Source organism: Oryctolagus cuniculus, chromosome X (assembly GCF_964237555.1).
Source record: "Oryctolagus cuniculus chromosome X, mOryCun1.1, whole genome shotgun sequence".
NCBI lineage: Eukaryota > Metazoa > Chordata > Mammalia > Lagomorpha > Leporidae > Oryctolagus > Oryctolagus cuniculus.
Genome location: NC_091453.1, coordinates 112,420,799 through 112,436,275, shown reverse-complemented (window position 1 = coordinate 112,436,275; position 15,477 = coordinate 112,420,799). Strand labels below are relative to the sequence as shown.

Genomic DNA, 15,477 nt, shown 5'->3' with positions numbered 1-15,477 from the left:
TGTTTTTGTTTTTGCCAGAGTGTCTTGGCTTTCCATGCCTGAAATACTCTCATGGGCTTTTCGGCCGATCCGAATGCCTTTAGGGCTGATTCTGAGGCCAGAGTGCTGTTTAGGACATCCGCCATTCTATGAGTCTGCTGTGTATCTCGCTTCCCATGTTGGATCGCTCTCCCCTTTATTTATTCTATTAGTTAGTATTAGCAGGTACTAGACTTGTTTATGTGATTCCTTTGACTCCTAGTCCTTTCATTATGATCAATTGTGAACTGAAATTGATCACTTGGACTAGTGAGATGGCATTGGTACATGCCACCTTGATGGGATTGAATTGGAATCCCCTGGTATGTTTCTAACTCTACCATTTGGGGCAAGTCAGCTTGAGCATGTCCCAAATTGTACATCTCTTCCCACTCTTATTCCCACTCTTATATTTAACAGGGATTACATTTCAGTTAAATTTCAACACTTAAGAATAACTGTGTATTAATTACAGAATTAAACCAGTAGTATTAAGTAGAACAGACAAAAAAAAATACTAAGAGGGATAACGTATTCAGTTGTTCATTAACAGTCAGGGCTATGCTGATCAAGTCACCATTTCTCATAGTGTCCATTTCACTTCAACAGGTTTCCTTTTTGGTGTTCAGTCAGTTGTCCCCGATCAGGGAGAACATATGATATTTGTCCCTTTGAGACTGGCTTATTTCACTCAGCATGATGTGTTCCAGATTCCTCCATTTTGTTGCAAATGACTGGATTTCATTGTTTTTTACTGCGATATAGTATTCTAAAGAGTACATATCCCATAATTTCTTTATCCAGTCTACCGTTGATGGGCATTTAGGTTGGTTCCAGGTCTTAGCTATTGTGAATTGAGCTGCAATAAACATTAGGGTGCAGACCGCTTTTTTGTTTGCCAATTTAACTTCCTTTGGGTAAATTCCAAGGCAGCTCCTTATTAATGTGTGTGGACAATGACCCAAGGACTCAGATTCCTGCCACTCATGCGGGAGACAGATGAAGCTCCTGGCTCCTGGCTTTGGCCTGGCCCAACCCAGGCTACAGCAGCCATTTGGGGAGTAAATCAGTAGATGCAAGATCTTTCTTTCTCTCCCTCGAGCCCTTTCAAATAAATAAATAATACTTTTTTGAAAGATTTATTTTATTTATTTGAAAGACAGAGTTACAGAGAGAGGTAGAGACAGAGGGAGAGAGGTCTTCCATCCGCTGGTTCACTCCCCAGATGGCCACAACGGCCGGAGCTGCACCAATCCGAAGCCAGGAGCCAGGAGCCTCTTCCAGGTCTCCCATGTGGGTGCAGGGGCCCAAGGACTTGGGCCATCCTCTGCTGCTTTCCAGGCAGTAGCAGAGAACTGGACTGGAAGAGGAGCAGCCGGGACTAGAACCGGTGCCCATATGGGATGCTGGTGCTTCAGGTCAGGGCTTTTACCCACAGTGCCACAGTGCCGGCCCCATAAATAAATCTTTTTAAAAAGATATTTTTTTTTCATTCTTTAAGAATTTGTAAAATAGCTAGGAGGGTACTTCAAAAAGTTTGTGGAGGGGGCCCAGTGCTGTAGCATAGCAGGTGAAGCTGCTGTCTGCAGTGCCGGCATCCCAGCTCCTCCACTTCCGATCCACCTCTCTCCTTTCTCTGTTTCTTTTTTTTTTTTGACAGGCAGAGTGGACAGTGAGAGAGAGAGAGACAGAGAGAGAAAGGTCTTCCTTTTGCCGTTGGTTCACCCTCCAATGGCCGCCGCTGCAGCCGGCGCACCGCGCTGATCCTGGCAGGAGCCAGGAGCCAGGTGCTTTTCCTGGTCTCCCATGGGGTGCAGGGCCCAAGCACCTGGGCCATCCTCCACTGCACTCCCTGGCCATAGCAGAGAGCTGGCCTGGAAGAGGGGCAACCGGGACAGAATCCGGCGCCCCAACCGGGACTAGAACCCGGTGTGCCGGCGCCGCAAGGTGGAGGATTAGCCTATTGAGCCACGGCGCCGGCCCCTTTCTCTGTTTCTTCCTGTCTCACTGTAACTCTGATTTTCAAATAAAATAAATAAATCTTAAAAAAAAAAAGGAATCTGGTAAGTTGAGGCTAAATTTTGATTCTGACATTCACTAACTCTAGATCATTGGGTAAATTACTCAATTTCTCTCATCTTTGCTTTCTGACATTAAAAGGTAGTTGTGAGATGAAATGAGCCCACTAAGGTAAAGTACCTATTATATTACTAGCGCTAGGTGAATAATAAGTGCTTCATAACAGTTAAGCTCTACCTTGAAAAAACAGTCTGCTTGTAGCTGAGTCAGAAAAATCCTACCACCTGTGGTGAAGTGGTGATTTGATCTTTTGAGTTCTGTGGCTAATCCTTGGATAATTAAAAGGTTTAATTCTGTATTAGACTTGTGCCTTTAAGCACATGTACATGCACATACGAATACATGTGCGCACAAAACATAAACCAGTGAGGTACAATGTGTCCCTGAACCCAGTTCACTCAGAGTCAAACACAAAACGATAAGATAAGGGCCATTGTCTCTGTCAAGAAAGTCTTCAGTGGGTTTAAAAGAAAAACATGACAGCTGCAATTATTACGAACCTGAAAATTTTTATATCTAACATTATTCACTGATGTCCCTGGAAAAAAAACTAGATTCAAGGGATAAGAGTATGTATTATTTCTGGAAACTATCAATTTATTAAAATAGTCAAGACGCTAAATACAAAGAGGGCTCAGGTGTTCTTGTTTTTAAGAAATCATTTCTGGAATTAAAACTTAATTACATGTGACTTCACTTAGAGTTACTTAAACTTAGGTATTTCTTAAAAGAAACTTAAAATTTACTTTTCCTTAATGAGCAGCTGTCAGGTTTGAAAGCCTTCTTACCTGTTTTATTTGATGAACGCGGCTGAGTGAAGTAGAAATGGAAGGAGGTGGAAACAACTGAAATTCAAAATGTAAAAGTCAAGCTTGCTTTAATGTTTGCCTAGTTATTTCTAAACATTAAGTCAATGCTGAACCGCCTGAAACACTTACTGAGGGTCTAATGCATGCCAGTCATGGTATCAATTAAGTTCACAAGTTAAAAAAATCCAACTGGATCTTGGCTAAATATTACACTAATCAGAAGTCGATACCTTTCAAAACAGAACAAAATTGCTGTTAACAGAAATATGGGGCAGGACATCAACAGAATATTTTGTTTATCTCTATCTTCCCTTTCCTAAGGCACTACATCTTAGAATCACCTCGTTTATCTTGCCAACTTTAGCCCATCATTAAAGTGTAGTGAGAGGCATTATCCAGAACAAAAAGCTGAAACAGTCATTAAATCAGCAGCTAACTTGCCAAGTATACAAAAAAAAAATCCCATAAACAGTGCAATCTAGCTGGGGAAACCAAACTTTTATAATATAGAATGACTTGAGGCAATAAATTTCAAGTAGTTTGCAACATTTTACTCTTGGTTGCTAAGATACTCATTGTCTAGTTCCTTTCTCTTTTTCAGAACTCTACCTTCTCCTTTTCAGTCTTTTCTCAAAGCTCGTGAGGACTCAAACAAGAAGGGAATGAAAAGAGAGGAGAGATTTAAAGCTAAGTGTGAAAATAAAGTTAGAAATTACCTTCCGAAGTCATTTGTCCGTTCTATCTCTACTCTGGTTATTTCTCAAAATGCCAGACATTGAATTTACCATATGTTACTTTCACATTGTGTCTTTTTTTTAAGACTTATTTATTTATTTGCAAGTCAGAGTTACACAGAGAGAGGAGAAGCAGAGAGAGAGAGAGAGAGAGAATCTTCCACCTAATGGTTCACTCCCCAATTGGCCGCAATGGCCAGGAGCTTCTTCTGGGTTTCCCACGCGGGTGCTTGGGCCCAAAGACTTGGGCCATCTTCCACTGCTTTTCCAGGCCAGAGCAGAGAGCTGGATCAGAAGTGGAGCAGCCGGGACTAGAACTGGCGCCCATATGGGATGCCAGCACTGCAGGTGGCAGCTTTTACCTACTATGCCACAGTGTTGGCCCCTCACATTGTGTCTTAAGAGCACATATAGTTGTGTAATCAAAGATATTTAATGAGCACCTACTATGTGCTATATAACTTTATGCTTTATGCTAGGGCCTTGAAGGTCTAAAAATAAAAAGGACATTTTTCTGAGAGCAAGTCACAGTGTATTTAGGGAAAACTAGGCTACAGGTAAGTGCCAGAACAAAGTGATGATTTGTGTGAATTCAAAGGACAGAGACCTCTGCCTTGGGTCTTGGAGAAGGCTCCATCGAGGAGGCATGAATTCACTAAACAGAGGAGAAGCAGGAAGACGTTTCAAAGAATGGGAATACATGCTCAGGCAGAGACATGTTTGTGGAACAGAGAGGTTCAGAATGGTTATAACTTGGTACATGAGAGGGAGTGGCAGGAACAAAGATGGGGAAATTTGGCAGAAACTAGATTGTAGTTTTTGGACTATAGCCTTTGAGCCCAATGGGAAACTCAAAGCATAGTTTCCTTGGAGTTCTTAAACCTTAACGTTCTAAGGGCCGCATCCACCTGTGGCACCGGCATCTCATATGGGCGCTGGTTCTAGTCCCGGCTGCTCCACTTCCAATTCCAGTTCTCTGCTATGGCCTGGGAAAGCAGAAGATGGCCCAAGTGCTTGGGCCCCTACACCTGCATGGGAGACCCAGAAAAAGCTCCTGGCTCCTGGCTTTGATCTGGCCCAGCCTTGGTTGTTTGTGGCCATTTAGGGAGTGAACCAGTGGACTGAAGACCTCTCTTTCTCTGTGTGTGTCTCTCCCTCTCTGTGTCTGTAACTCTGCCTCAAGTAAATAAATAAATCTTTTTTCCCAACTGTTTTAAAAGATTATTTATTTATTTATTTGATAGAGTTACAAAGAGAGGCAGAGAGAGAGAGAGAGAGAGGTCTTCTATCCACTGGTTCACTCCCCAATTGGCAGCAACGGCGGGAGCTGCTACTATCTGAAGCCAGGAGCCAGGAGTTTCTTCCAGGTCTGCCACAAGGGTGCAGGGGTGCAGGGGCCCAAGGACTTGGGCCATCTTCTACTGCTTTCCCAGGCCATAGCAGAGAGCTGGATCGGAAGAGGAGCAACAGGGACTCGAACTGGTGCCCATAAGGGATGCCAGCACTGCAGGCAGCAGCTTTTACCTGCTATGCCACAGTGCTGGGCTCCCAATAAATAAATCTTCAAAGGTCTTTTAAATAAGAAGATCACATCTGCTTAAGAAAAGGAACATTATGTTCAGCCTTATGCAGAATAAATTGAGAGTGGAATGACAAGGGGCTAGAAACAGGATCACAGGCCAGTTCAAAGGCAGAGTTGAAACAAAGGAGGCAAGCTAGAGAAATGATCAGAAAGAGGAAAAGAGATCAGTTTGAGGTTCCTAGTTGAAACCAGTAGGTGACCAAGAAACCAATAGGTGGCTAAGAAAGGCAGTACAAGGAGTAAGCTGGTGAGTGGGGAGATGAGTGCTCAAACAGTATGTGCTGGATAAATAAATGTCTTTATGTTGCAGATAAATCTGAATTTCAATTTGGCTTTAAAGTATATCACATGGCTTTTTAAAGGATCTTATTACTTCACTAATTGTACAAGCGTACTTCAAAAAGTTCGTGGAGAGTGGAATTAAATGATCAGTTTATTTTGTTGCCATAGATTTTTGAAATCCATGCATTGAGAGGTCTTTGAAAAGTTCCTAAAAATGTATGTTATGAAAAAAACTATGCATGGACTTCAAAATTTTTTGTCCCCAAATAAACTGACCTTTTAATTCTATTTTTCCAGGAAAATTTTCAGGTGCCATTGCTTTTTGCTTGAAGTGCTAAAATCAGTTTGTTTTTTCCAATCATTTCTTAGAAAGTAGAAGAAACAAGCAAGATTGTAAAAATAACAATAAAAACTTCTATGCTAGCAACTGAAAATTCAGTAAAGAAATTATATGATGGCAACAATTACTTCACTGTAATAATTCATTATAGTAGAAATATGGCTACCTTTAATATTTTAATATTTTTGAGTATTTATCATGTTTAAGGAGCTGTTTTTCTGCTTAAAGGGGAAGAATAGATCAAAATAAAAACCTAATGGGCCATAGCCTCAGAGATCTTAGAATCTACTTGGAAAACCAATAATAGAAGTAAATATTATATAAGCAACAAAGGAATGAATGTTAAATGGAGGCCAAATGGGGTGGGAATAAAAAGCAAAGATTAAGTGGATGTGTATACAGGCTGGGATGTGGGAGACGAATCAGAAAGGCATAAGGAAAGAAGAAAAAAAAAAGAATAAAAAAAGAAAAAAAAAACGGAAAAAAAAAACCAGAAAGACATAAGGTGGCATTTGACTTGGACCTTGTAGGATGAGGAGTTTGACAGCATGTGCTACAGAAAAGTGAAAGTGCGGGCCTTATTTTACACAATGTTATTGGCTGTGTGTGAATTGGCGCACCAGGAGTCCCTGAAGGGAGATAGGGCTGTGACGCTGGGCGGTTGAAGATGCTGGAAAACTTTAAATGCCATGCTCAAAAAGTTGGAACAGTGGAAAAACTATCTACTCTGGTGTAGATAAGAGCTGCTTAGACTTAGCAGCATCTGTTTAATCTGGAGTGACATACTTGGGTAATTGTCAGCCCTGAGCATGGTTTAGTTCTATCTAGAAAATGTGTATATAAAAAAGGGATCTGTTGGGCCAGCATTGTGGCGCGGCAGGTGAAGACGCTTCCTGCAGGGGCCAGCGCTGTGGCATAGGGGGGTAAACCTGCCGCCAGCAGTACTGGCATCCCATATGGGCGCAGGTTCCAGTCCCGGCTGCTCTTCTTCCGATCCAGCTCTCTGCTATGGCCTGGGAAAGCAGAAGATAGCTCAAGTGCTTGGGCCCCTGCACCCACATGGGAGACCCAGAAGAAGCTCCTGGTTCCTGACTTCAGCTCCGACCATTGTGCCAACTGGGGAGTGAACCAGCAGATGGCAACACATCTCTATCTCTGCATCTCCTTCTCTGTGTAACTCTGACTTTCAAATAAAATAAATAAATCTTTTTTTTAAAGGCACTTCCTGAAACCCCAGCATCCCATAGGGGTACCAGTTCATGTCCCAACTGCTCCACTTCCAATCCAGCTCCCTGCTAAGGCACCTGGGAAAAGTAGTAGAAGATGATCCAAGTATGGGTGGAGACCCGGGTTTAGTTCCTGGCTCCTGGCTTCAGCCTGGCCCAGCCCTGGCTGTTGTGGCTATCTGGGGAGTGGAAATGGAAGATCTCTATCTGTCTCTCCCTCTCTCTGTGTAACTCTTTCAAAAAAATAAATAAACAAGTAATTTTTTTTAAAAAGGAGACTATGTGACAGCTATGGGTTATTGACTTGCCAGTAACTCAGACTGGCCTATTCTACTCATGTCCTAGGATTGATATTTCAAATAATTTTCTAATACAAGTCAATAATTCTACCAGCTGACCCTACTCATGAAAGTCAGGAAGCTCTTCTGAATAAAACTTACATAAGATATATTGGATATATGGTTTGTTCCTATACAGAATAGTGTTATGAACAAAATGCTAGAATTTTTCTTTCAAGCATCTACTTATATTAAATATGATCATGGTGGTAACGCATGTAATATACTTAGCAGAACACCTGGCATGTATCTTCATTATTCAAATGCCCAAAGAGTTCACAATATATAATCTGAAACACTAAGGTTTATAAGGTTCATAATCTAATTGAAAAGATGTGTTAATCTGAACTGAAATATATCCATATATTCTGCACAGAAATTACAGTACTTGAGCTGTAGTACAATGGCATGTTATTTAAAAAGAAAATAGAACTACATAGTGTGGCAAACTGTTCTAAATTAGTTATCAAAGACTTCTTGGAAGAGATTATTTTTAATTGATACATAAGGGATGGGAAAGAACCAGTTTAGTTTCAAGCAAAGGCTTAGAATTTCTTATTGGAAAACTTCATCCAGGAAATCATGAGAAGATTGCCTGACGGAAATTGATAACATCAGCAGGGATGTAGTGAGAAAGGTCTGGGGTAAGCAGGATTTAAACTTGAACTACAAAATCATAAGCCACAGTAAGTTTTTTTAATTGGACAAAATGTAGATCAAACATCTGTACTAGAATGGCTGATTCTTTAGTAATGTGGGCAATCAATTGAAAAAACAAGGCTTCTAGAAGAGAATTCTACCCAAAGTTAAATATTAAGGTGGTGTTTGCAAATGGGATTATCTTAGATAATTTTTCAGGAAACACAGTATTGAAATAGAAACAGAGTTTCCTGAGATGTCCATAAACCTCACGGGTATCTTTTGTGTAAATTTCCCATTGTGTCTTTGTCTTCCACTCTAGGGGAAAACATCCTCAGAAGGAAGCAACTGTACCAGCATCAAGGAAAGATGTCACCATGTGAATGCTCTTGTGTTTGGGGGGGCAGGGCTGGGGGTGGGGTGGGGGCCCTGGGGTAGATGAAGAAATTAAGAGGAAAGACCAACCTTAGTTTCACTTAAAAGAAAAATCACAGAAAACTAATATTGTAAAGAAAAGACATCATATTAAAAAAAATTAACTTTCTTAGGTTTGCTATTTTTAACCTGTTTCCTACTATAGTTGCTAGAAACAAAATGTTTAGAAAATCCTGAATGAAAAACTGGACGCTATGTTTAGAAATGTCTCTGCCTGGTTTCAGAAATGATTTAAAGGAGCTTACAATGGTACTTAACACAAATTGAGTGCAGGCTAGACAGGCATAGAGTAGAGCCAGGAATGGATTATACACTTGCTACTGGGTGGGCCATAAATTGGATTTAGGGTTTGTAGCTGCCAATGTGCAAAATTAAAAACCTTATCAGATAAATATCAGCAGCCATAAAATTAAAACAGCTGAATCGCTCAAGAAAAACCCAGCCTTCCCTGCTAGGGGGATGACATGTTCCTCCTGCTTCCTGTGGGACAGGAGAGGGCAGGGACAGAGACATGGTGCAGCTGCACGCAGACGCAGAAGTGCCAGGAGAATTCCTGGCAGAAGGGTAGGGACCCTGCATGTCTGAGGAGATAAAGCAAATGGCTGGTTTGGAGGGAAGGTAGAGCCCCAACAGTCAGAAGATGCCCTAGGGTTTCAGTTCATTGGAAAGCTTGCAATGATTTCTCTAGAGTGCTGCAGAAAATATTTGCACCAATTAAACAAAAATAATTTTGCGATAAGTCTTATATAATGCTTGGGAAATATGCATCTTTATTTTTGTGTAAGATGAAACCCATGGTCCTTCAATGTCCTCTGCCACAGTGATGTTTTCTAAAACATCATTTTGCCTGTATTGAAATACATGGAAAGCAAAACCAAATTTTTAATTGTGGTAAAATATGCACAATATAAACTTTATAACTTTTAAGGGTAGAGTCCAGTAGTGTCATGCTACCAATCTCCACAAGTTTTCTCCATACCAGTTCCTCCCTCCCAGCCTGTGTCAGCCTCCATTCTGTTTTCTATCTCTGTGAATTTAACTAGTCTGGGTACCTGTAGCACCACTTTTAAGGAAGTCAACAATGGAATTGACCTCGTAAACATATGGTGAAAAACATTCAAATACTATGGAGAGGAGCCAGTGCTGTGGTGCAGAGGGTTAAAGCCTCAGCCTGCAGCACCAGCATCCGATATGGGCATCGGTTTGAGTCCTGGCTGCTCCACTTCTGATCCAGCTCTCTGTTATGGCCTGGGAAAGCAGTAGAAGATGCCCCAAGTCCTTGGGCCCCTGCACCCACGTGGGAGACCTGGAAGAAGATCCTGGCTCCTGGCTTTGGATCAGCCTAGCTCCAGCCAATGCGGCCATTGGGGAGTGAACCAGTGGATGGAATACCTCTCTCTCTCTTTCAAATAAAATAAAATAAAATAAAAAATTTAAAAAAAAACAAATAGCATGGAGATATACAAAATATAAGTAGAGCTCTTCCTATAATTCCTTGCTCCATACACATCCATCTCCACATCTGTAAATACATGTGAGATCATGCTACTCATAGATTCTGAACCCTGGCTCTACATACTAGGTACATAGGCTAGTGAAGCAGTCAAGGAAGGAAGAGTGGAGAAATGGAAGGCACCTGCATCTCTGATAGCATCACTGAACTGCTAAATGAACCAGCCCTGAAACTTCCTTTCCTTGGAATGTATTATTTGTGATAACAAATGTTCTTTATGTTTAAATCTTTTCTAATTGAATGTTGTTGTTTCTACCAAAAGCATTCTTATTCTGACTTTCAAATAAAAAATAAAAACAAAAACAAAAAACTTCCAACAAGGAAATGTCTAGTAACAGATAACTTCACTAGTGACCTCTAATCAAACTTGAAGAATCAACACCAATCCTGCTAAAGCTCTTCCAAAAATAGAAGAGGATGGAAATCTTTCTAATGATGCTTTAAAAATATTTATTTTATCTAATACAGAGTTTTGAAGGGTGGGGGAGAGAGAGAGACAGAGAGAGAGAGATTTTCCACTCACTGGTTCACTCCTCAAACGGCCTCAATGGCCAGGGCTGTGTCAGACCAAAACCAGGAATCAGGAGCTTCACCCAGGTCTCCCATGTGGGTGCAGGGGCCAGAGAGAGAAAGGCAGGGGGCGGGGGGAGAAAGAGAGAGAGAGAGAGAGAGAGAGAGAGAGAGAGAGAAGTCTTCCACCTTTTGGTTCACTCCCCAAATGGCCATAATAGCCAGGGCTGGACCAGGCTGAAACCAGGAGCCAGGAGCTTCTTCTGGGTCTCCCATGTGGGTACAGGGGCCCAAACCGGCACCCATATGGGATGCCAACATTGCAGACAGTGGCTTAACCTGCAACATGGCAGCGCTGGCCCTGGAAAGCTTTTGATTACAGATTCTATCTTTCGTCATAGGTCTGTTGAAATTTTCTATTTCTTCTTGGATCAGTTTGTAATTTGGGTATTTCTAGGAATTTGTCCATTTTATCTAGAAAATCTAATTTTTTGGCATACATTTGTCACAGATATCTTTCATATGATTTTTTAAAAGAATTATTTATCTTACTGTAAAAACAGAGTTCTTTTGTGGCCAGTTCACTCCCTAAAGGGCTGCAACCCAGGAGCCAGGGATTCCATGCAGGCCTCCCACATGGGTGGCAAGGACCAAAGTACCTGGGCCATCTTTTGCTGCTTTCCCAGGCACAGAAGCAGAAAACTGGATCTGAAGCAGAGTAGCCAGTACTAGAACCAATGCTCTGATATAGGATGCTGGCATTGCAGGCAGCAACTCAACCTGCTGTACCACAATGCTGTCCCCAATGGCCAGGGCTGGGTCAGACCAAAACCAGGAATCAGGAGCTTCACCCAGGTCTCCCACGTGGGTGCAGGGGCCCAAGTAGTTGGACCCTCTTCTTCCACTTTCTCAGGTGCATCAGCAGGGAGCTGGATTGGAAGTAAAGCAGCCAGGACTCAAACTAGTGCCTACATGAGATGCTGGTGTCACAGAGAGTGGCTTTACCTACTATGCCACAATGCTGGCCTCTCTAATATATTTTATAAGGTCAGCATTACTCTTCAATGAAAGCCAACAAAGTTAGCATAAGAAAACCCACAGACTAACATCTCTTATGAACACAGATGAAGAAAGATTTACCCTAGTAATGCAATGGGGATTCAACATGAGAAAACCAATGCGATGCATCATATGAATAGAACAAAGGGTATAAAGCATGTGATCATCTCAAGAGATACAGAAACAGCACTTGAAATAATTTAGTGTCTTCCATGCTGAAAACAGCGCCATATAGAAAGACAAATAGGGGCTGGCGCTGTGGCACAGCAGGTTAACACCCTGGTCTGAAGCACTGGCATCCCATATGGGCGCTGGTTCGAGACCCGGCTGCTCCACTTCCGATCCAGCTCTCTGTTATGGCCTGGGAAAGCAGTAGAGGATGGCGCAAGTCCTTGGACCCCTGCACCCACATGGGAGACCCAGAAGATGCTCCTGGCTCCTGGCTTTGGATTGGCGCACTGCCGGCCGTTGCGGCCAGTTGGGGAGTGAACCATCGGATGGAGGGCCTCTCTCTCTCTCTCTCTCTCTCTCTCTCTCTGCCTCTCCTCTCTTTGTAACTCTGACTTTCAAATAAAAATAAATAAATCTTAAAAAAAAAAAAAAGACAAATACCTCATTCTCTTCCTTGTATATGGAAGCTAAAAAAAATCTGAAAAAAGGATGGGAATAACTAGAGCTGAGAGGGGTATGGAGTTTAGATAATAGGTAACAAATAAGTTCCTAGTGTTGGAGTCAGTGCCTGTGGTGTAGTGGGCTAAGCCTTCACCTACAGTGTCAGCATCCCATAATGGTGCTGGTTCGAGTTCCAGCTGCTCCACTTCCAACCCAGCTCCCTTCTAATGTGCCTGGGAAAGCAGTGGAAGATGGCCTGAGTACTTGGGCCCCTGCACCCACGTGAGAGACCCAGAAGAAGTTCCTGGTTCCTGGTTTCAGCCTGGCCTAACCTGGACTGTTGTGGCCATTTGGTGAGTGAACCAATGGATAAAAGATCTCTCTCTCTGTCTCTTTCTCTCTCTCCTTCTCTGTCTATATCTCTGCCTTTCAAATAAATAAATAAATCTGAAAAAAAAAAAAAGAACCAGAGCAGCCAGGACTTGATGGTCTAATATGGGATGCCAGTGTCACAAATGGCTGCTTAAATCGCTGTACCACAACACTGTCCCTTAGTTAAAAATAAATAAGTAAATAAATAAATGCTCAGCAAGTAGGAGAAAGGAAATTCCTTAAAATGATAAAGGACATTTACCAAAATCCCACAGATAATATCACATTCAATGGTAAAAGACTGAAAACTAAGATCAGTAACAAGACAAGGATATGTGTTTTTTGAAACTAGAGAGAGGTGGTGGTTGGGCAACATTGTGAATGCATTAAATGTCACTGATTGGTACACTTAAAATAGTTAATTGAATGTTATGTGAAATTCACTTCAATAAAAAAATCATAATGAATCATTTATTCATTTTGGCTTGCTGATCTACAAGTATATTTCCTGTGTTTACAGGATAATTAGCAGAAAAGAATTGTTACTTAGAGATTTCATTATAATACCATGAAGAACAAATTTTATTTACAGTTCAAGATAAATGTGAGATAAAAGTCAAACTAAAAGCCTGAAAACAACTCTTGGGAGAGCCTGCAAATTTTCCTCTCAAAGTTAGAATGTTCTTTCAAAGAGTGGAAGCCAGATGGTCTTATACATAAAAGCAAATCTCAATGTTAAATCCATATGGGATTTAAAAACTAATTCTGCTACAGCTGCATTAAAGCCATCCTAACTGTAGTTGTTGTGTTTATTTTGCCTTCAATAATGTTTACAGCAGAGTTTCTCAAAGTGAGAACTTGTTAGAAATCTAAATTCTCGGGGCTGGCACTGTGGCACAGCGGGTTAAAGCCCAGGCCTGCAGTGCCGGCATCCCATATGGGTGCCAGTTCAAGTCCCAGCTGCTCCCTTCTGATCCAGCTCTCTGCTATGGCCTGGGAAAGCAGCAGAAGATGGCCCAAGTCCTTGTGCACCTGCGTGGGAGACCCGGAAGAAGCTCCTGGCCATTGCGGCCATCTGGGGAGTGAACAAGTGCATGGAAGACCTCTCTCTCTCTCTCTCTCTGCCTTTCTGTAATTCTGCCTTTCAAGTAAATAAATAAATCTTATATAAAAACAAAAAAGGAATGCAAATTCCCAGGCTCCACTACTGAATCAAAATCTCTGGGGGCAGGATCTGGCTGTCTGTAGTTTAGTAAGCCCTCCATGTGCAGGTGCAAGTTTGAGAACCAATGGTTAAGACCAATAAGCAAGTCTTGGGCAAGCAGGCTACTATAAGCATTTCCTTACCAGACATTGTTGGCTCATAAATGTTGAACTATTTCTTCTAATTCTTATCGCTTCATCTTGGAACACCTGTGAATTGTCCCTAAGAAGATAAAATAAAAAAACCTTTGTCATATAAAGTCTACTACAAAATATTTTTCAAGAAATAAGATTTCAAATACTTAAAACAGCAATGTCATTAATGTAAATGGCTTCTTGGTGGAGACAGATGTATAAATGCAGAAATTAAAACACACACACACACACACACACACACACAGGCTTAGTTACCTGAGCCTAAACAAGTCTCCATGTAAGATAAAGAATTCTCAAGCATGTCACTTTACCTCTAATCAACCATGCTACCAAGAATAATTTATTGTGACCTTGGAAATACATCATTTTGGTATAAATTTGTATATTATTTAAATTTATGATCAGAGCTACAATGTTCAAGTAGCAAATCCCTTTAAATGTCCAAACTTTCCCATGAAGAAAAGGGATAACAATAGCCAGGGTTGATAGAACAGATTATTCAGGTATGTTTTACTTGGCCTACATGGTAGCAAAAATGTTTTTTTTTTTTATTTTTAATTTAACTTCCTTGAAAGATAGAAACTGACAGATAAGAGATCTCCCATCTGCTGTTTCATTCCCTAAATGGTCACAATAGCTGGGGTTGGGTTAGGCCAAAGCCAGGAGCCAGAAACTCAATCTAGGTCTCCCACGTGGGTGGCAGGGTCTCAAGTGCTTGATCCATCATTTGCTGCCTCCCAGCGTGTGCATTATCAGGAAGCTGGAATCTGGAGCAGAGCCAGAACTTGAACCCAAGCACTCTAATATGAGATGCAGGCATCCCAACTGCATGTTAACCTCTGCGTCAAACACCTGTCCCTTAAGATATTTTTTTTAACTCATTGTGCACCCTGAGAAATCTCACATGAAAAATCCAGATTCCAGATTTCTGGCTTTTATCGAAAAAAATGTGTAATATTTTGCAACATTGGGCCACATTCCCACACGGCAACAACAGACTGAGGGTGAGCAGCTGCTTCCTACTGAAGACGGGGTGTGTGTCCTCCACCCTCCACTTTGACAGTTGTTCACCCAGATCATCTCAGTCCTATTTGAGCTGGTAACCCTGCAGGAGTCATCTTTTCTTTTTTGTGTGTTTTCTGCTCATTCTTTTTTATTTTGAAAGAGTCTCACACTCATACGAAGTTACAAAAAAGAATATGGACGGTTCCCATGTGAAATTCATCCACATTTCTCCCATGATAGGAAGAAGTAATTTTGAACACTTTCATTCTGCTATCTATATCCAATCACGGGCCAGTCTCTTAGGTTTCACTTCTATACCCTCTCTTAGATTCATCTGATTCTTTTCAGGCTCCTTGCCATTTTCCTTTTTCACAGACCTCACAATAGTTTAGCTGGTCTCCTCTCACCCCTGTTCTTTGTCTAACCTAACAGACGACTAGAACCACAGTCTGAAAGAAAACTTGCTATCCTGCTCACAACGTTCAGCTGTGTGCTGTTCACTGTCTTCTGAATTCACTTATGTGCTTGACTATGACACGCAAAGCTCCCCACAGGTTGGCTCTAG

The 15,477-nt window shown here is 41.6% G+C and overlaps 1 protein-coding gene across 2 annotated transcripts in view; it reads right to left on the bottom strand.

Annotated features, from left to right (window-relative positions):
* The window catches only part of PABIR3 (PABIR family member 3), a 73,861-nt gene that overhangs the window by 45,307 nt on the left and 13,077 nt on the right, over positions 1–15,477 (bottom strand). For both annotated transcript variants that reach the window (XM_008273232.4, XM_051827567.2), the window contains exons 3-4: positions 13,896–13,974; positions 2,886–2,942 (exon numbers count right to left, since the gene is read on the bottom strand). In XM_008273232.4, the coding sequence (XP_008271454.1) occupies positions 2,886–2,942; positions 13,896–13,974 (136 nt within the window). The remainder of the gene's footprint in view (positions 1–2,885; positions 2,943–13,895; positions 13,975–15,477) is intronic.